This window comes from Notothenia rossii (genome assembly GCF_949606895.1).
Source record: "Notothenia rossii genome assembly, contig: scaffold_310, whole genome shotgun sequence".
NCBI lineage: Eukaryota > Metazoa > Chordata > Actinopteri > Perciformes > Nototheniidae > Notothenia > Notothenia rossii.
In genome coordinates, this window is record NW_027639597.1 from 1 (window position 1) to 22,799 (window position 22,799).

The window sequence follows — 22,799 nt, forward strand, 5'->3', positions numbered from 1 at the left end:
AGTCTGGTTTTAATATCGTATCAGTCATTAGAGCTTAATTTAAGGAAGGAAGCTGTGTTATGTCGTCAGGTCGATGCAGACTTCAACAATATCAGCATCTGTTTTGCACACAACGCGAGATGTTTCATTAAAATGCATCTCTAATAATCTGTTTTCTCAATTAGGGACGAACACCACCATCCAATCCTTTTTGATCAAAGAGAGCCAGCAGGTGATTGACAGCAAATACTGCCTGAGAGCCGAATGTGGGTAAGTGAGACAGAAGAAAGACTAAATAAAACTTATTTACTCTGACCGTGTCTCAGAAAAACCTTAAATTACTGTAAAAGATGCCGTTTTATTATTGATTTCCGTTTGTTTCCTTCAGGCCCGGGAGATACGTCTTCAGAGTTCCTGTCAGTCAGTTTGTCCCGGTCAACATGAGAGTCACGCTGATCATGAAGTGAGTTTAAATTAACCCTACCTGCATCAAGAAAACAAATATTTAGACTATAAGGGAAGTCTTATGTTCGAACAGCTCCAGATGATTGGAAATATCAACTTTTATTTTGAGTCAATATTGAAAATAATAATGAAAACAATCTTTATGATGTTTTGTAATTGTAAACTTTGTGACTAAACCAAAGGTATGAGGATTGAAATGAAAATTATTTGAAAAGCAATTTACTTAATATTTTGTTAAATTGAACAAAGATATGTTATTTATTCGATTAATTAAAGAGGGTTAGGAAATACAATAATCATTACCCTCAAAATGTATAAATTAGCACAGGTTATTATCCTTAGTCTCTACTTTCTAAGTATAGATAGATAAATACTTTATTGATCCCAATTTGGGAAATAGTTTTGTTACAAAAGAAGCATCAGTGTGTTCAGACATGAAACACAAAATACTTAAAAAGTGGGACAGAGAATTAAACTAAAAATGTAAAGTAAAAATCAAATGAAAAATAGAATAACAATTCTGGATAATTAAAATGTTCTAAAAAAGTCAAAAATACTGCGGTTAGTAACAGGAATATATGCTTACCGTACAGGAGCATTGACATACTTGTATATACATAGGATAGTAAAACAACATAGGATAGTAACGTATCTCTTATTACTGAAATTACAAATGATTGTATTAATACATTATTCTCATGTGTACAACATTTGCAAAATAGTGTTGTAAATATTGGAAATTGGACATGGTAATAGCTATAAATAAAAATAAAGACATGACAGTAAATACATTTATGTTTTCATTATTTACATAAATATATTTATTTATGTTATTTCTGTGTAGCTCCACAGAGCTGCTGGTGGTTCACCTCTGCAGCCTCGATGAGTCGGCGCTTTGCTCTGCTCTGCTTGATCTAGACAGCGTCTCAGGGAGCAGATACCCGTCAAACACACAGGTAAATATCACACATTTACAGTTATCACCTAAAAAAGGCAGTTTTTATATCAAAAGGCGTGCCTCAGGGCTCCATAATGGGACCACTACTGTTCTCCATAAATGTCAATAATCTACGATAATTTCTATGCAGATGATACAGTTATCTATTGTTCATTTCCAACAGCAGAAATCTATTTAATTCTTATATGTTATTCGTTAAATTGAGCTTTAAGGTATATTATATTACATTTAGCTGACGCTTTTATCCAAAGTGAGTACAAAGTCAAAGTCCACTTTATTGTCAATATTTCAGTTTGTGTGTACAGACAGAGAGATCGAAATACCGTTTCCCACAATCCAGAATACAAAAATACAAATATATCTAAAGATGTGTATGCCAATATGTATATACCTTAAGACACATTGATACATATGCACATAAACCATAAGGATTCAAACTAAAAACCACAACGCTGACATATTTACTTCAAACAAGCCAGACCATAGTAAGTTCTGGTAACGTTAGTAGGGCCATCAGTAACTTAACTCTAGATTGGTTTTTTCTTTATTAAAAGACATTGTTTCAGGGATAACAGTCCATTTAACTTTGGGCTTTTGATCCACTAGGACCTTTTCTTTTGAATCGGTTTGGTTTTTCGTAAAAATGGCCAATGGTAAACAATACTGCATGCTTGAGGAAACTTGTGTGAGTGTTTGTTTGCGTTGGTTTGAGGGTCACTGAGGTTCCAGTCCACTAACTCAGTTACCATTACAGTAAATAATGCAGGAAGTAGAAGAAAGGAGTTGGAAGACACTGATCAATAATGAATGCGTGGCAGTGTTTCCCTCACATCAGGACGTCAACATTCTAATCTCAGCAAAGCTCACTCTAATCCCGGACATGGACACCAATCTCAAAGTGAAAGACAGAATACAGAAGAGGTGGAAGAAGATATTTCACTCGAGTAAAAGGAGTAACACCTTCCATTTTGTGATCACCCCGAGTGATGGTTTTGCTGATTCTGAGACGTTGTTTTTATTTGTTTTAACTAAATGTATTTACATTTAATTAACGTATATCTGATGTTTTTCTCTCTGTGTTTATGCAGGGAGAACATGAATGGAATCTCCACGTCGCTCGTCTTTATCACAGCTCGTATCACTTTCGCTCCACAGTGGCCGTAAGAAACACACTTTTCTTTTTAAAGTGGGCCTACTCTGCTAATTTTCTGGTGTATATCAGTATGTAGTGTCTCTACTTTAAAGAGTCCTCTCCTGCTGATGTTCAGGTGTATATCAGTATGTAGTGTCTCTACTTTAAAGAGTCCTCTCCTGCTGATGTTCAGGTGTATATCAGTATGTAGTGTCTCTACTTTAAAGAGTCCTCTCCTGCTGATGTTCAGGTGTATATCAGTATGTAGTGTCTCTACTTTAAAGAGTCCTCTCCTGCTGATGTTCAGGTGTATATCAGTATGTAGTGTCTCTACTTTAAAGAGTCCTCTCCTGCTGATGTTCAGGTGTATGTCAGTATGTAGAGTCTCTACTTTAAAGAGTCCTCTCCTGCTGATGTTCAGGTGTATATCAGTATGTAGTGTCTCTACTTTAAAGAGTCCTCTCCTGCTGAATTTCAGGTGTATATCAGTATGTAGTGTCTCTACTTTAAAGAGTCCTCTCCTGCTGATGTTCAGGTGTATATCAGTATGTAGTGTCTCTACTTTAAAGAGTCCTCTGCTGCTGATGTTCAGGTGTATATCAGTATGTAGTGTCTCTACTTTAAAGAGTCCTCTCCTGCTGATGATCAGGTGTATATCAGTATGTAGTGTCTCTACTTTAAAGAGTCCTCTCCTGCTGATGTTCAGGTGTATATCAGTATGTAGTGTCTCTACTTTAAAGAGTCCTCTCCTGCTGATGTTCAGGTGTATATCAGTATGTAGTGTCTCTACTTTAAAGAGTCCTCTCCTGCTGATGTTCAGGTGTATATCACTATGTAGTGTCTCTACTTTAAAGAGTCCTCTCCTGCTGATGTTCAGGTGTATATCAGTATGTAGTGTCTCCATGCTTTAATGTAATATATTAAGTGTGTGTTATTGTCTTTAATCTCAGGGTCAGGCAGACTGTAATACCGATCATCACCTGGCGGGGGCGCTCTTCACAGATTACCACCTCCACTTCTACAGACGCTGCACGGACTCATAGTCCTAAATTTAAAAGATTTGAAAACGTTTTTTTTTTAACACAATATGACAATCAGATTAATTTAAGCCTTACTTCTGCTCTGTTTTGTTTTGTTTTGATTGTGATATGAGTCCCTTTAGCTGATGGATTGTTCTGGATAATAGCAAATAACAAAAGTGGAATTTTCAGCGATATACAACAGTCTAATATGAGATTAAAGTTATACATTTATGAGTAAAAAGGAGACTATTCTCTTGGACTAAATCGGTAAGATTTGAAAGAAATAACTCACAAATTTGAGACAAATGTCAACGTTTTTTATGCAAATGTATGATTTTTAATGTTAATTTCCTTATTTTGACGACCAGAATTACATTTTTTCTCAAAATAATGCAAGCTTTCTTTATCCTTTTTGCTTTTTCATATATTTACTGGAGAGTTATACATTATTATATATATTTAAAGGACTATCGTATCAATTACAAAAGACCTTTGCCAAGACATTGCATATTTAAGTGACTCCAATTACAGTCTATGCTATAGTTTCATGAAAACCTTTTTTTTAATGTAAAGCACTGATCCCAGGATTGTGTGAAATAATTTTGGGATTCTTTTAAAAATCCCAAGAAATTAGATGAATGTATGAATGAAGCACGAGTGTTGATCTCAGAAGTTTATCTGTTCGTACATCAACTGTTATTTGTAATAACGTCAATAAATGAAGAAAATACAGTAGACATGTTTTCTTATTTATGAAATTCGAGTAATGTCTTTATTCTGAGACCTTAAAAGAAAGCAGTGATTATAAGATGTTAAAGTTACTTATCAAAATAAACATTAATATAGTTTAAGTCTTCTGTTGATGTGAAAATGTTCCATGAGCTAAACTGAACGTGACTGCTCTGCTTTATGTGAAATGAAAACTAATAAACAGTGAAATTTGTTTTAAAATCTGATTGTTGCTGTCTTTTTTTTTTACAGTTTTACACAATGCCAATAAGTCCCCACAATGCCAGTAAGTCCCGACAATGCTGAATATCCCCACAATGCTAAAAAGTCCCCACAATGCTAAAACGCCCCCACAATGCCAATAAGTCCCCACAATGCCAATAAGTCCCCACAATGCTGATAAGTCCCCACAATGCCAATAAGTCCCCACAATGCTAAAAAGTCCCCACAATGCTGATAAGTCCCCACAATGCTGATAAGTCCCCACAATGCCAATAAGTCCCCACAATGCTAAAAAGTCCCCACAATGCCAATAAGTCCCTACAATGCTAAAAAGTCCCCACAATGCTAAAAGGTCCCCACAATGCTGATAAGTCCCCACAATGCAGTCATAATAACCAACGCAACATTATAACTCTTGACAGTAAAGGTTCAGAGAAAAGGTGAGTATAGAACAAAAACACGCTCACATTTTTTATAAATACCGTAAATCTTTACTACTGCATTTTAACGGGAAAACATTGCCAGACATCCTCTCTGTTTTGCTAAATATAGTAGGTCATTTAAAATTGCAGATTCACACAACATTAAGATCAAAGACGACCTCCGAAATTGCTACAAATTACTGTCGCGTTCCTCAGGAAGTTCTTGGATGTATACTGTCACCAGATAAGGCAGTTTTAGGCATATTTCCGTTATATAAATATATGTTCTTTACACGGTTAAAAAATAATAATAAATACATATAATTGAAAAGGTAGCTTTACAAACTTATAAAATTGAACAAATTAAGATTTTAAATGAGAAAAATAATTAATAATTAATAGAATGTGTTCTTGTTGAGACATCTCGGGGAAACACTTCTTTGGAAGATGCAATCAGAAACTCCAGAAGAAATATTGGATACATGGTTGGTTATCTTAACATAAACTCCCTCTTTAGCTGTGGACACACACACACACACACACACACACACACACACACACACACACACACACACACACACACACTGATGACTAATTCAGGTGGAGGAGGTGCAGGAGAAACAAACTAATTGGGTGTCTGAGACAAACGTCTCCGCTGAAGGTAATGTTTCAGGACGGAGACTCAGAGATGGACGTCCAGCACTCTGTGAGTATCTGCAAATACAGGATATTTTACTGTGTATATATATATTCACTCTGTAGGAACTGGTTTGACTTGTTTATTTTAGCTATTTTAATATGTTGCACGCAAAAAAAGCGCAGTAAAAAACGAGTACTTTAAAAAAACAAGGATCCTTAAAGCGTGTTAACTAAATAAATGTATTTCTTTAATGCACATTATTCTAAATTAACAATGCAGGACCTATATTCTGTTAGAAAACTAAAAAAGGTCAGTGTTTATGTTAGATTTACCATTTTCTCAGCAGTGATATTCGTTAAAATATCTACAGGTTCTTCATGGCCTAAGATACTTTTAATTAACATTATTATAACATGTTTGAAGAGCTGAACTATAAGTCTTAAGAATGTAATTCCTATAAAAATAAAGTAGTTCTGTTAATGTGGCAAAATATTTAGAGGACAATGAAAAATAATAAATGTGTTTGTACATGTCCTCAGAACAGATTACACTTCCTTGAAATAACTTTGAAAAATAACTTTTCCCAGAGGATAATCCATTTTGATTTAAAGGGGCCCTATTCGGCTCATTTTCAGGTTCATGTCCCGCCCTCTTAGCCTATCACGTACTATGTGTTGGAGCGCTAGCCAATAGGAGCATGAGTGACCCGCACTGATGTCACTATGTTCGGGAACTTTTTGGTGTTATCCTCTGCAGACCATTGACATGCACTAAAACCTATAGAATACACTACAGGGGAAAGACAACCATAAAAAACAGAATGGGCCTCTTTAACATTTCTAATAACTAAAAATGTACAAGTTCAACCTGAAAAAATGCAAAATAAATATATGTATTTTTTCAATAAATGTGACTCATATAAATCTTGGAGGTAAATTGTCAATCCATCATAAACCAAAACCAGGTGCGTTTCAGAGCTGACACGGGTAACTAATCTGTACTCAGCTGTGTGTGTGTGTGTGTGTGTGTGTGTGCGTGCGTGCGTGCGTGCGTGTGTGGCGGTGTCGTCTGACGGACAGATGTCTCCTGTCACCACGGAAACTATCATCGGGGAAATTGTCTCCGTCTGTCTTCTCTGTGACAAATTGTAATTAACTGATACTCTATCCACTGTGTGTGTGTGTGTGTGTGTGTGTGTGTGTGTGTGTGTGTGTGTGTGTGTGTGTGTGTGTGTGTGTGTGTGTGTGTGTGTGTGTGTGTGTGTGTGTGTGTGTGTGTGTGTGTGTGTGTGTGTCAGGTCAGGATCGGGGCGCGTCACCTCACTCAGATTCAGGAGGAGTCGGACAGCAGAGAGCACAGGTAACTCAGGACGGCTGAATGTTAAAAGAGAAATTAAGATTTAATTATCCACGAGGACATTTACATACTTCTACTTCAATTCAATATTTCTATGGAACATTCCCCCCTGAAACGTCTCCATTTGACTCCTTTCTTTACTTCCGGAAAACAGTGACATCACTATGGAACACTCGCGCTCCTATTGGCTAGCACTCCGACACATTGTACGTGATAGGCTAAAGGGGTGGGGACATTTGTAAGCAGGTTGACCAATTACAACAGAGCCGGCCAGCTAGCCAATCAGAGCAGACTTGGCTCTGGTTTTAGGCAGAGGCTGAAAAGAGGTGCAGATTCCCTAGTTTAGTTAGTTAGAATAGACATATATGAGATATATTAGGCTCCTACAACTCAAATGTAAACATGTAAACAAGAGACAATTGGGATTTTTTTCCCAAAATAATAACAACAATTTGGAAAAATGTTGCCAACACAGTACCATGTGATATTAAAGTTTTACATTTCAATTCATTTATGAAAGAATAATAAAAAAACGGAATGGAAATATTGTATCTGTGTGTGTGTATATGTGTGTGTGTGTGTGTGTGTGTGTGTGTGTGTGTGTGTGTGTGTGTGTGTGTGTGTGTGTGTGTGTGTGTGTGTGTGTGTGTGTGTGTGTGTGTGTGTGTGTGTGTGTGTGTGTGTGTGTGTGTGTGTGTGTGTGTGTGTGTGTGAGATACTCTCCACCGAAGCACGACCTTGGCAGAGGGATAGTTTACAGTGATCAGGCCCGATTGTAAACAAATCTGAATGGAAACTGGTTTAACATGGAAGTGTGTGTGTGTGTGTGTGTGTGTGTGTGTGTGTGTGTGTGTGTGTGTGTGTGTGTGTGTGTGTGTGTGTGTGTGTGTGTGTGTGTGTGTGTGTGTGTGTGTGTGTGTGTGTGTGTGTGTGTGTGTGTGTGTGTGTGTGTGATGAGAACATGATGAAGTGTAACATGACCTCATCACTTTCTCTCTCTCCATCAGTACCTGTTTCCTGCCTTCGATGCTGCCTCGTTCAGGTGAAAATGGAGGAGGAGTTCCAGGTAAAGTTGAAGCAGGACATCAAGGTGTTGACGACACGTTGAAAGAGGAAGTGAAAAAGGAAGTGAAACAGGAAGTGAGGCGTGCGTCTTATCCAACGTCTACGGCAAGCTGGAAGCTGGACGACAACAGGAGTTTGCTGGACGAGGTAACGTTTAATATTTGGGAATTACTTGTATTTTTTGGGGCCTTTAATACGAGCTAACGTGGCTAACTAAAGAACTACAAACTCTACAAAGTGGTCTAAATGACTACAAAGGGAAAACAACATGCTGGACAACAATAGAAAGGTTTATAGAGCAACAACACAATGACACGAAAGATAGCATGAAACATCGACAGTATGATCTAATATGGAAGAAACATTAAAGTGGACCTATCATGCTATATTTGAATAATATAGTGTAGGACCATACCTATAGAAGGCATATTTATACTTTTTATTTTTCAAAATACCAAACAGATGCATTTTAGCCATTCCTCATTTCGCTCAATTTAACACTGTCTTTGCATCATGGGCTGATTCTGTGAGAACAGCACCATCTACAGGCCTGGCATATGTACTACAGCGTCTCCAGCGCTTTCCAACGGCAATGTCCGTGGCTGTCTCCTCCTGATTGGAGGAGTTGGCCCAATAGCCGTAGCGCCACTTCTGTGACGTCATAGAAGTGTTCCAATCTGGATCAGTCTGTATCAGATCCGTTACAGCCCCTTTTTTAGAGATTTGGGTATGGAGGAAAATAGAGAGGGTTGTGTTTTCTGACACTTGGTGAGTTCCCTGGAACACCGGGGACACATGTTCATGTACACAAGACGTACAAAAGTGCATTTTGCATGATAGGTCCCCTTTAAGAAAAGGTGTGTGTGTGTGTGTGTGTGTGTGTGTGTGTGTGTGTGTGTGTGTGTGTGTGTGTGTGTGTGTGTGTGTGTGTGTGTGTGTGTGTGTGTGTGTGTGTGTGTGTGTGTGTGTGTGTGTGTGTTCCAGTTGACCTGTATAGAGGCGGAGCTCCGTGAGTCGGTGCGTCTGGACGTTGAGCGTCGGCAGGAAGACGAGTTCCTCCGTCAGCAGGAGAACAAGCAGCTGAGAACACACCTGAGCTACCTGAGACTCAGCCAGAGAGTGGCCAAGTACACACACACACACACAAACACACACACACACACACACACACACACACGCGCACACACAGTACCATACAACAGATGAATGTTTATCGGGCACATCCTCTGACCTTCATATTTATACTGTTATATCAATTATTATGCATATTTGTACACCATACTCTACCCTGCTGTTTATATTTGACTACATCATGCACTATTATTCTGGGACAGCACTTTTCTTAAATGTATATATTATATTTGTAAATACTATATGATAACAAAATATCTTGAATCTTGAAGCAAGGTAACTCCCTGTATTTAAATGTATATCTGATCTTATCTTATATATCTTATTTCCCCCACAGACCATGGGTCAGCAGCTACTTCAGGAAGTTCCCGATGCACATCTACTGCCTTCCTGTGCAGGCAGCCAATCAGAGAGGCCGCAGGAGGAGGAGATGAAAATATGTAGAGAATATTTGTTGTGGTTTTTTTTTACCTGGAAAATAAAAGTAATTGCCTCCCTGTCAATTATCTCTCATTTTGTTCCCCTCAAAGACACATCTCTATGTGAAAATCCAAGTTATAAACCTTAACATGACAGATTTGATGCCATTTAAGTCATTCTTTTAGTGCTGTCGAGTCCAAACAGTATTTTCTGACAAATAGTCCCAAGAGTATTAGAACTTTTAGTAAAAGTTTACATATCTATATCTTCTAATAGAAAGATCTCCATAATATTTGTTCTGGAGTTTTTTATGCATCGTCTCAACAAGAACACATTATATCAATAATTAATTATTTTTCACATTTAAAATCTGTGTGTGTTTGATTTCGTTAGCTTGTAAGGCTACATTTTGAATTGTATGTATTTATTTGTATTTTTAATATCTTATTTTATTTATTAGCCATAGACCTTTGGTGTGAAAGTGTATCTAAATAAGATGTATTTATAAACTCCTATTATTATTGTATTGTGTGATAATGTTAAGTCTATAGAAACTGCATAAGAACCAATATTGTATAGAAAACAAATGTCATAGCTCTTTTCTGGTTAACAAAAGGACCAAAAAAGGAAGACATTTCTAACAGAGGGTTGCAGCACCTGTGTCTTCCAAGATCGTCCCTGAACGCAGCATCACGTTATTTACGTAACTACGTCACAGCCCTGCCCAGCCCTTCTTCTGTCTGCGTGCTCTGCTTTCACAGTCATCATGGTAAGCTTTTACTTTTATTTACTATATTTTACACCTTTAGACACATTTCAAAAACCACCACTGAACACGAATAAGCAGCTAAAGTCATAGAGAGTTTGTTAAACAGCTTGAAAAAGTCCGTGTGTGTAGTTTTTAGATGATGTTTAGCTTCCCGTTAGCTGCCGGTGAGCACATGGAGGCTAATGAATAAGCTAACGGCTAAGCTAACATAAGCCTCTGATGACTTGCATTTTATTCTGTAAAATGTTTTAAAGCTGTCCTGTTTGCTAAGGCAATACAACTTTAACTGTGTTGTTTTAGGGTGTTTTTTCAGTGACTGCTTATTGTTGCTCTGCCCAGATTTGCAATGTTAGCATGCTAGTCTAGGTTAGCTTGTCATGTTGCCTTTGTGGCTGTCAAGAGAACATGCAGTAGTGAATAAGAAACATAAGAAACAGTGTAAATAATGTTTAATTAAATCTACATACAACGTACACTTATAACTGACATTAATTGTAGCTTTACGGTCTTTAAATGTTTGTGTTTTTTATTTATTTGTTAACAATTTGGATGGAAGCTTCTAGGTGTTTCTAACGGTGCAGCGCTGCGTTCACTGGTGCTCGGAATAACGAGTTCTCCCATTTAAAAAAAGGGGAAAAGCCACGTTTATTCGCCACTTTTGCTAACATTCAAACTATTAAAGCTCAACAGAATATTGTTTATTTGTATACACATCTAAATATGGAGTAATGCAATGTTACTGTACTGTTTCTTTGTGTTCAAATCCTGTTTCTGGATGAAGTGTTGTGTCGCTGCAGAGGTGTGTCGCATCACTTTCTGCAGAAAAATGTCTCATTGGTTCAAACTCTCACTGAGAAATCACACCACCATTTAGTATTGTATTAATCATATCATATAAAGTGGCTAATTGTGCATAAATTATATTTTCCCCCATTATTTTGAGTCAAATTACAAAATTTTTGAAATTAAGAAAAGTAAAAAATACTATACAAAATTCAATATTTTACAAAAAGAAACGGTACATTAAGACAAATAACATATATTTGATTGATCCCAAATTGATATTGGTTGCAGCAGCATGTAAAACAAAGTATTGCACATTATTAGACATAAAAAATAAACATCTCAAAATAAAAGAATGACAATAGAAAATTAAGATTAATACTTGTTTAAATTATTTATTCAGATAGTTTGTATTCAAGTTATTAACCACGTATGATTTAATTTGTAATGTTGTTGTATTGTGTTAAACTGTGGAGCTATGTCTATTAGTCAGTGGACTGTAAGTGAATCTGAAATAATTAAAGTGATCATTTCAGTAGTACATTATTCAGTAGTACATTATAAAAACAGATTGGGACATCCCTAACGTTGACTAAAATCCAGAAAACACAATTTTTCTGATTTTTGTTTTTATTTATTTCTGTCTAGGCGTCCCTATCCATGGCCCCGATCAACATCTTCAAAAATGGAGCAGATGAAGAGAAAGCTGAGACCGCACGACTGGTGGGCTTTTATCTATTTATTCGACAAGCTAAAGAAGAAGACAAGCTTTTTTTTAAATATGTTATTAAATGGTTTGTTTTAATCTGTGTGTTTTTTCTCTGCAGTCATCCTTCATCGGCGCCATCGCCATCGGAGATCTGGTGAAGAGCACCTTGGGTCCTAAGGGGATGGTACGTCTTTAAAAAAAATCACTAAAACGGATTATAGTTTTATAAAATATGATATACAATTGTTATAGTATTTGATTATATTGATTTCCATGTGGAGTTTGGGTGATATTGAACTAGAAATGTCAGTAAAATAAGCAAAAACGTCACCATTTGTAATCGTGTCTGTTTGAGGTTGATTTCATAAACTAACTTATATTTATATAATTTAATAATATGTTTTCCCTTTAGGATAAGATCCTGCTGGGTGGAGGGAAACAGGGTTTAGTCACGGTGACAAACGACGGAGCGACGATCCTGAAATCCATCGGCGTCGACAACCCCGCCGCTAAAGTCCTGGTTGGTGAGTAAAGATGTTTTTTGGGGTTAATTGACGTTTTGTTAAACTAATTAAGACATTTGGCTCCACGAAGTTGCATTTTGTTTTTAGGCTAAACTATTATCTGCATGTTAAATAATGAGAATAATCACAGTTTGTCGACTTAAAGGTGGGGTAGGGTCAGTTTGAGAAACCGACTCGAGATACACTTTTTGTTATATTCCATGGAATGCTCTTAACATCCCGATAGCAATGAATATCTGAAGTGCTTTGACAACAAATCCATAAAAAATATCATCTGTGGAAGCCGTGGCGCTGTAAAAAGCTCGACCAATCATCTGAGCCGGCTAAAGTAACTGGATGGCCTACCTGCCTGTCAGCCTTCCATCTGTGCACAAACTTATCTCGTGCCCTCATTGGTCATGTGTGCGTTCGTGTGTGTTAGAGGAGGGGCTCTGTGAGGAAGTGGTAGATTTCTCCCGGTTGTGTATTTTCAAATTCTCACGTTCTCGAGCTGGTTTCTCCAGAATGACCTACCCCACCTTTAAGGAACGTTAAAGCTACATTCAACGTGTAAAATACACTTTAAATATCTCATTCTACCTGGTGATTAATCAGTAACTATTCATGTTCATTTGAATATAGAAACATGAATGAAATGGTTGTTTTTGAATGTGTTTCAGACATGTCTAAGGTTCAGGACGATGAAGTTGGCGATGGAACGACCTCCGTCACTGTTCTCGCTGCAGAGCTGCTGAGGGTAACACGCTCTTTATTTAGACATTCATAATGCAGGTTGTCTTGTCTAATGATCTTTTAAAACATATAGGCTTATACTCTGATTACTTTTACTCTGTTAGATTGTATTTGTAGTCTTGTATGTGTTTAACAGCCAAAGGAAGTGTAAAAGGGGGATTTGATGGTTAGGGGCTGGGGGTTAGATGAGACTAAGAGAGGGACCAGTTGGATATTCTCTACTAAGCGGCTCCGTTCCTGCGTTTGAGATCATTTCACTTTATACTGACTTTCTTTATTAAATATAACAAAAGACAAACTTTGTCCGTGAATCATTTATCAGTTTCTCTAAAGAATTTCCTCCACAAATGTTTTCACATGTTTCTCTCGCCTCCTTTCAGCCTGTCTAATGATGTGTGTGTCACAGGAAGCAGAGCTGCTGATCGCTAAGAAGATCCACCCTCAGACCATCATCGCCGGCTGGAGGAAAGCAACGCAGGTCGCCAGAGACGCTCTGAGGGAGGCGGCTGTGGACCACAGGTCAGACTGAGGGAGAGATACTTCATAAATACAGAGAATATTCAACTTCCTCTGGTTTTAAACCACTTAGTGTTTTGGATTCTACCGGAGCATTTCCTCTACAGCGCGGTTTGAGCGTGCCCGGCCCGTTTTTGGTTGTGCCCACTCGGCGTAGTTCCGGCTAGCGGTTACTTTTTCACAGTTTTTCTGGCTCTCCAAAATCGAGGTTCTTTCCGCGCCAACGACCGAGCTGAGTTTCTAAACTAGAGAGAATCGCTGGCAACTTCAACAAGATGAACATTTGAGCGTGATTTAATTGTAACACACGTTTCTAAATGATGCCGAAGTAACAACATACTGATACCGGTTAGTAGAAACCATGAATTAATGCTTTCACAAGTCTGCAGACAGACGGCAGGCGAGACACCTTTTTAAAATGCGTGTTGTCTGAATGGAGATCGGATCGATCAGGCTAAGTACTGAGCATTACTTAAAGTGAAAACTAGAACTATTTCACCTTTTTAGAGAAATTTATTCTCCATATCTCTGGCCCCACTCGTCGATTTTGATGATTGACATCTCTTTCTAACCGTCAGAGCCAATGGAATCGAGCGGAAGTTTCACACACACGTTACCAAATAAGGAGTGAGAGTGACGCGTAGCCAGAATGTCCAAAACAGGAAGCTGTCATACTCTGGTGGCTATCTTTAGCAGCTAATATGAAAACTCAGTTTTTTACATAAAAATTGAATGATGGATTATCATCAGTCCTTTTTTCAAAGCGACAGACGCACTGGATTAACCTTCAGCCGCGTGTTTCTCGTTTTAATGCCATTGAACACGACTTTTGATCAGAATAACAGCTAACGGTGAGCGTATCTTTTTGCTACCTAAAGCTACGTTGTGTGATGTCTGTGTGCTTCCCCTGTCGTGAGTTCTGATCGCTCAGTGATGATGCTGATATTTCTAGAATCTGTGGAATGTCAGGATGTAAGCAAAGCTCGTTTGTGCAGATCCGATAAGTATACCGATCGATTTATACCGTGAGTTCTGTGAATTTTTTCGCTCAGGGCTCATTTAGACGCTTCTTGTGAGACTTGTGTTTTGTTTCGGTAAAAACTGTTCATACTGTCAGTTAGCTGAGTTTCCTCCCGTTAAGTGAGTATAACACACTCATAGTTTATTGCATTCTAAGAAGCCCTGAGACACAGTTTTGTTAAAGGGTATTAAATGTGACTTCAGGATTCCTGCATAAACCCTGATACATTAAAAAATTAGGGCTGTCAAACGATTACAAATTAATTAATCAGATTAATCACCATTCGACCTATGTTCAAAATATGCCATTTCTTTATGTATATTGTTGTGGGAATGGAAAGATAAATGAAAGAAGGCGGATATATCCATTTAACATACAGTATGTTTATTATAACATTGTTCTGTGTGTCAGAATTAAAGATAGCCCACACACCTATCAATCATCAAACCGTGGGGTCTCATTTCATTACGTGTTGATTTCTATCAACACGTAATGTTGTATCGATGTATATAGAGATGCACTACAGCAAAAGTATTCTCCGTCGGGACTTCCTGCAACAACACCACGCCGTTATCTTGATTCTGATTGGCCAGAAGACATTATCAAAGATGTTCTATTAAGAAGACGATCACTACGTGACAAAAGTTTTCAAAACCGTTTCTAGTCTTCGGTATTTCCAGACAAGTGGCTACTGAAATCAATCTGACTAACTGCTGTCTGTGCAGTTTACTCCGCGAGTTGGCGGACTTTATTTAGCTTACTTTAACATCATTGTTCATGGTGGGGCTAAGCCATTTCTTGGTATGGGTGTAGCATACCCCAGCGCTTCCACTATTGGGATGTATGGGGCGGGCCATTCTGCACATGCGTTAATTATTTTAACGCAATTAATTAAAAAAATTAATTACCGCCGTTAACGCGATAATTTTGACAGCATTATAAATAACACATTTTAACTTCTCTCTAATGATGACCCCTCCTCTGATCTCCATAGCAACGACTTGACAGCTTTCCAGGAGGACCTTCTGAACATCGCCCGCACGACGCTGTCCTCCAAACTGCTGACTCATCACAAAGCTCACTTCTCCCAGCTGGCCGTCGACGCTGTGATGCGTTTGAAGGGATCCGGAGACCTGGAGGCCATTCACATCATCAAGAAGCTCGGGGGCAGCCTCACCGACTCCTACCTGGACGAAGGTGAGCGCGATGTCATCACCGGCGACCGCTCTGATTGGCTGACACTTTGAACCCTAAAAACTAATAAAGCAATTTTTTGTGTTTTCATTTATAATTTCTGCTCTTTCTGAAGGTTTCCTGTTGGACAAGAAGATCGGAGTGAACCAGCCGAAGAGGATGGAGAACGTCAACATCCTGATCGCCAACACAGGCATGGACACCGACAAGATCAAGGTACACACACTCTCAATCTCACACACACACACACACACACATACACACTCAGTCACATACACACACACACACACACACACACACACACACACACACACACACACACTCTCAGTCACACACACATACACACACACACACACACACACACACTCTCAGTCACACACACACACACACACACGCTCATTTAGAACAGTTTGCATCATACTCAGGATTTCGTCAAAGATCTTGGGTTTTGTGTTTGTGTGTTTAATAATAGTGCATTTTATTTCTGGAGCGCTTTTCTATTTAATGTGTGTGTGTGTGTGTGTGTGTGTGTGTGTTCTCAGATCTTCGGCTCCAGGGTTCGCGTCGACTCGACGGCGAAGGTGGCCGAGATCGAGATGGCGGAGAAAGAAAAGATGAAGGAGAAAGTCGAGCGCATCCTGAAACACGGGATCAACTGCTTCATCAACAGGTACACACACACACACACACACACACACACACACGCACACATGCACACACACACACACATGTACACACACACACACACACACACACACACAAGTACACACACGTACACACACACAGGTACACACACACACAGTTACACACACACACACACAATCGCACCCCACAATTAAATCAATATATGGGAAACACTGCACACAGTCTCACACACACACTCTCTCTCTTTTAACTTTTTACACATATTTTTTAACATCTCTTTGTTATTTTCAGACGTTTGACACGAAGTAATTCAAATATTTTTGGGACATGTTACCCTTTGTTTTCTGACCATCTTGCTTTCAAAGTTCAAATCTGTGCTTATGTTACCTCTTGTATCTACTGTCTTCAACGTTCCTCTCTCTCTCTTTAGACAGCTGATCTATAACTACCCCGAGCAGCTGTTCGCTCAGGCGGGCGTCATGGCGATCGAACACGCTGACTTCGCGGGCGTGGAGCGCCTCGCCCTGGTCACCGGAGGAGAGATCACCTCCACCTTCGACCACCCCGAGCTCGTGAAGCTGGGACACTGCAAGCTGATCGAGGAGGTGATGATCGGAGAGGACACACTCATACACTTCTCTGGAGTCGCCATGGGTGAGAACGCACACGCACTCATACACGGTGTATCCAGTTCTAATTATACATCCATGTAACACGTTGTTAGAGAAATATCCCTGGTCTCCGGCTTGAGCTTCAGTCTCAGGATCCATGTATCTGTGATCCTCTCCAGAATGGAAGGAGTCATCACATACAGAGCATCAACTAGTTCCTGAACAGTGTCCTTCACATGCTGATATCCAAGAGAGGGAGTTACACAGTCACAAGATGGAGGAATAGAAAGCAGTATTCAATGTTTACTTCAGATTAGCTCCACGTCAGAAATGAGCATGCTTGTCATATGTCTCTCTCCATAGAGGCTGAATCATCATGTTAATCACATAGCTATCATATGCCTCAAACAGTCCTGATGCTCTTCTAGGTAATCACACATCCTGTCATGTTCACAGCTACAGTTGATACCTTTGTTATCATGTTACTCTCATGTTGGAAGAGGACATTCAGAACAACTCTCCGAGGTTTCTAACGTGTTTCCCTCTTCAGGCGAGGCGTGCACCATCGTCCTGAGAGGAGCCACCCAGCAGATTCTGGACGAGGCGGAGCGCTCGCTGCACGACGCTCTGTGTGTGTTATCTCAGACCATCAAGGAGCCCCGCACTGTCTACGGAGGAGGTAAACACACACACACACACTTCTGATTTAATTTGATTTTTTTTTTTTTTTAATACGGTGATTACATTTGATTTAAATTCCTTTAGAACCATACCTAATACTCCCCCTCTCCCTGCAGGCTGCTCTGAGATGCTGATGGCTCGTGTGGTCACTGATCTGGCCAATCGGACAGCAGGAAAGGAGGCGGTCGCCATGGAGTCCTTCGCCAAGGCTCTGAGGATGGTATGCTCCATTTGAATACTTTTAACTTTTTCAGGGTCAACTTAAGAATCTAAAAATTGTTGGCATCCCACATTCAACCATAACCAATACGGAGGCTAAATACCTTTCTGATTGGTCGATTCAGAACATGTGACACGTTGTAAATCCAGTACAACAGACCGCTGTCAAGGACTGTAATGGCTGTTGCTAAGGACTGTAATGGCCGTTGCTAAGGACTGTAATGGCCGTTGCTAAGGACTGTAATGACCGTTGCTAAGGACTGTAAAGACCGTTGCTAAGGAGGATCTTAATAATGACATTTTTCCACACAAATCATAATGTTTTGCAAATGATTTGGCGGCCCACAGTTTGATAAACACTGCTTTTAAAGGATTGTACCAAGTCCTGCAACATTTCTTAAATCTCAGTCGTTTCTTTGTTAATGTTTCTCCCCGTTGTTTCTCAGCTCCCAACGATCATCGCTGATAACGCCGGATACGACAGCGCCGACCTGGTGGCTCAGCTGAGAGCGGCTCACCAGGACAACAAGGGGGGGACCTGGGGACTCGGTACGTTTACCTGGTTAAATAAAGGATATATATGGGAGTTATATGAAATGCCATCAGAGTCAATATTAATTATCACAAACAAACATGATTGAATTCTGCAAAGGTCTCTGACACATTTTTCTAAATAAAAAATCAATTTCTTTATCAATTTAATTTATATATTTACCTTTTTTATTGAAAGTTTTTGTATTTATTTGTCGGTTTTCACAGTGTATATTTGATATAATATATATATATTTTTTTAATAAACTTGTATTTCATTTTATATTTTGGTTAAACATAAGAGTTAACCTCCGTTCTGACTGTAGATGTAAATAAATACAAATAGTCCTTTTCTCCTAATAAAAATCTATTTTCTTAATCAACTTTATTGACTATTTTAGCATTTATTTTAATTAATAAAAAAACTGATTTAAATGTTTTTACCTGTCAATTATAAAGTGCCGATTTAGTCCAGCGCTTCAAACCGGAGTGCTTTTCCCAGGAATAGTTCCGATAGTTCCTGGGATTTTGCGTTCACACCAAAAAGTTCTGGAACTAGAACTTTTTTTCGGGAACCTTTTCACCCCTTCTCAGTCCCTGCTAGAGAGGGGACTTTCTGTAAAACTCAAAGTTTTGTGAAGCCGCCCAGCGCGCCAACGGCGAGAGACTATGGCAACACAAAAGAAAACATGGGAGTGATGAGGAGGTTTCGGCGCTTCTTGCGATTTACCCGGGGCTTCGGGTGGTTATTTACTGCCACCCGTAGTCCGGGAGGCTCCGGGACTTCGGGTGGCAGTACACGCCGTGAAGCTGTTAGCCAGTAAACCCGAAGAAGAAGAATTGACGTCAGGGGCTTCATTTACTTAATCCTCCCTCAGGGACTTATTCCGGTGTGAACGCAATCTACTAGATAGTTCAGGAACTAAAGAGTTTGGCGGGACTAAGTACTGTGAACTATTCCTGGGAAAAGTACTTGGTGTGAAAGTGCCTAATAAATAGAAACTCTATATTTCAATATTTTTGTATTCATTCGCCCTGTTTTTGTGTTTCTAATATTGATGACGTGTTTCTTCAGATATGAACGAGGGCACTATCGGCAACATGGCGGAGCTCGGCATCACGGAGTCGTTCCAGGTGAAGCGGCAGGTGCTGCTCAGCGCCTCCGAGGCCGCGGAGATGATCCTCCGAGTCGACAACATCATCAAAGCTGCTCCCAGGTCAGTGTCCGAGGCATTCAAATAACCTTTATTTAAACACAAGCTGGTCACATTTCTTTTTTCTTTTTTAAACATGGATTTATGGATTTTTTTTCTTTACATTTATTACAAACATAACCGAACATTCCCCAACATTAGACATATGGCAGATAACAAATTAATGCTAAAAAACAGATAAAATAAAGTGTGTGTGTATATATATATATATATATATATAAAATGTGTGAAAATAAATCATTTGAAAAATGGCACAAAAATGAACTTTAATTAAATTAGAATTTAAAATAAATAATGTTTGAAAGCTACATATAAAATGTTTGTGAGAAAAGTCAAGAAAAAATGCATAAGTAAAAGCCCAAAAATATTGACTCTTATATCCTCTAAAGTTTCTAAACAATTTTCACTGAGCTTTAAAATATTGTTTACTTGTTTACTGACTGTTGTTTGTTTGTTTGTGCAGGAAGAGAGTCCCCGACCATCACCCCTGCTAGAAGAGGAGGATGAAGAACGTGGGAGGGATCAGTTTTGTTATTTATCGCCTCTGTCCTAATTAAAGAAACGCTCCGATATGTTTTTTTTCTGTGGAAGCACCGCGCAGGCTAACGCTAGCTAACCACACATGTAGCTAACGTCAGTGTGAAGCTAACGTTGGCTGTGATGCTAACGTTAGCTGAGGTCACGTGGTTATGCTAACGTTAGATCGTGTTTGCCGACGTCGCTCTGATCGTAACTTTAGACGTTTGTTTTGTTTACTGAAAATAAAAGAACCAATCCTCACTTGAAACATTTGTTGGTGGTTTTTGTGAATCTTTTTAATGTTTTCTAACGTATAGTTTGATGTTTAAAGAGTCCTCTCCTGCTGATGTTCAGGTGTATATCAGTATTTAGTGTCTCTACTTTAAAGAGTCCTCTCCTGCTGATGTTCAGGTGTATATCAGTATGTAGTGTCTCTACTTTAAAGAGTCCTCTCCTGCTGATGTTCAGGTGTATATCAGTATGTAGTGTCTCTACTTTAAAGAGTTCTCTCCTGCTGATGTTCAGGTGTATATCAGTATTTAGTGTCTCTACTTTAAAGAGTCCTCTCCTGCTGATGTTCAGGTGTATATCAGTATGTAGTGTCTCTACTTTAAAGAGTCCTCTCCTGCTGATGTTCAGGTGTATATCAGTATTTAGTGTCTCTACTTTAAAGAGTCCTCTCCTGCTGATGTTCAGGTGTATATCAGTATGTAGTGTCTCTACTTTAAAGAGTCCTCTCCTGCTGATGTTCAGGTGTATATCAGTATGTAGTGTCTCTACTTTAAAGAGTCCTCTCCTGCTGATGTTCAGGTGTATATCAGTATGTAGTGTCTCTACTTTAAAGAGTCCTCTCCTGCTGATGTTCAGGTGTATATCAGTATGTAGTGTCTCTACTTTAAAGAGTCCTCTCCTGCTGATGTTCAGGTGTATATCAGTATGTAGTGTCTCTACTTTAAAGAGTCCTCTCCTGCTGATGTTCAGGTGTATATCAGTATGTAGTGTCTCTACTTTAAAGAGTCTTCTCATGTTCCCCCCCCTCCCCCCCCCCCCCCAGTGTTTACACACGAGGTCTCAGTCACTCTGACCTGAGGGGGATGTGTTTGCTCTCAGGTCAGAGTGACTGAGACCTCGTGTGTAAACACTGAACATGCTTCAACATCAAACTGCAGACATGAAGGTATTTTTAATGATCAAAGTTTATTAACCTGTTCAGCCCCAAAGACCCTGTCGGCTTTTTCTTTTTTTCACGACACTGTCTCAGGGCTTCTTAATATTTAAAAGAACTATGAATGCAGAAGTCATACCCTCCTAACGGGAAGACACTCAGCTAACTGATGATACGAACAGTTTTTACCGAAACAAAACACAAGTCTCACAAAATGGGTCTAAATGAGCCCTGAGAGAAAACATGCTAACGCACTTAGCATAAAACTTAAGGTATAAATCGATCGATATACTAATTGGATATGCACAAACGAGCTTTGCTAACATCCTGACATTCCACAGATTATAGAAATATAAGTATCATCACTGAGCGATCAGAACTCACGACAGGGGAAGCAAATGCAGACAACACACAACGTAGCTTTAGGCAGCGAAACACGGAGATATGCTCACCTCGCTGTTCTGATCAAAAGTCGAGTTCAATGGCTTTAAAACGAGAAACACGGCTGAAGGTTCATCCAGTGGTTCATCCAGTGGTTCATCCAGTGGTTCATCCAGAGGTTCATCCAGTGGTTCATCCAGAGGTTCATCCAGTGGTTCATCCAGAGGTTCATCCAGTGGTTCATCCAGAGGTTCATCCAGTGGTTCATCCAGAGGTTCATCCAGTGGTTCATCCAGTGGTTCATCCAGAGGTTCATCCAGAGGTTCATCCAGTGGTTCATCCAGTGGTTCATCCAGAGGTTCATCCAGTGGTTCATCCAGTGGTTCATCCAGAGGTTCATCCAGTGGTTCTCAAACTTTTTCTGTCAGGCCCCCCTTTGGAGAAAAACAGAAGTCGGTCTCCCCAACACAGATAGTCATGTAACGGGCCAAGTTAACATTTATTAAAATACATCAACATGAACGTGAGCATTTCTTTGCTCGAACAGTAAGTTATAATACTTTGCAATCTGTGCAAAAAAATGAAAAGAAAGAAAATGCTGATATTTGTCCAAAAGGTGTGTGTTGTCATTAGTGGCTGCAAAGAGCCTGCTCTACGCTGCACACCTCTCCAGGGCGGGGCTGCCGGCTCAGTGGCGGCGCCAGAGATTTATTTTGGGGTAGCTTCACGTTTCATTGAGGGTGCTCGAAATGCAAAAATCGGATAATTCATGTTAGCTGCTAATGGGGGGACAGAGAAAGGTCAAATCCACCCAGATGACCCCAGAAGTGTGTTTTTGGTGCTAAATCTCTAAAAAGGTCAAATTCCACTTGTTTTGCATCAATCTTGATACAGAGTACTTATTATGTTATAGTTTGGATTCCTAAAGCTTTTAGTTTCCTTCCCTTCATCCAAGAGTGGTTTTCACTATAAATCATGTTTTGGACGGACACTATAATTTACATATTTTACTATGTTCAATCTGAATTTACTTTAAAATAAACC

At 39.2% G+C, this 22,799-nt stretch overlaps 2 protein-coding genes across 2 annotated transcripts; both read left to right on the forward strand.

The window, feature by feature from the left end:
* Positions 1-164: 164 nt before the first annotated feature.
* LOC307027615 (myelin regulatory factor-like protein) lies at positions 165-4,507 on the forward strand (the record flags this gene model as incomplete). The annotated part of the gene is made up of 5 exons (XM_079695899.1): positions 165-249; positions 368-442; positions 1,289-1,400; positions 2,491-2,562; positions 3,485-4,507. Coding segments are annotated over 5 exons (437 nt in total), but the record flags the coding sequence as incomplete, so codon positions are not given.
* A 5,688-nt stretch (positions 4,508-10,195) lies between these two features.
* Positions 10,196-20,477, forward strand: cct2 (chaperonin containing TCP1, subunit 2 (beta)). Its single transcript, XM_079695897.1, has 15 exons — positions 10,196-10,310; positions 11,742-11,816; positions 11,921-11,986; positions 12,215-12,326; positions 12,986-13,062; positions 13,465-13,577; positions 15,590-15,792; positions 15,905-16,005; positions 16,332-16,459; positions 16,865-17,088; positions 17,596-17,724; positions 17,843-17,946; positions 18,392-18,494; positions 19,552-19,693; positions 20,154-20,477. Exons 1-15 carry the CDS (start codon positions 10,308-10,310, stop codon positions 20,182-20,184), a joined length of 1,611 nt encoding a protein of 536 aa, XP_079552023.1. The 5' UTR covers positions 10,196-10,307; the 3' UTR covers positions 20,185-20,477.
* Positions 20,478-22,799: the final 2,322 nt, after the last annotated feature.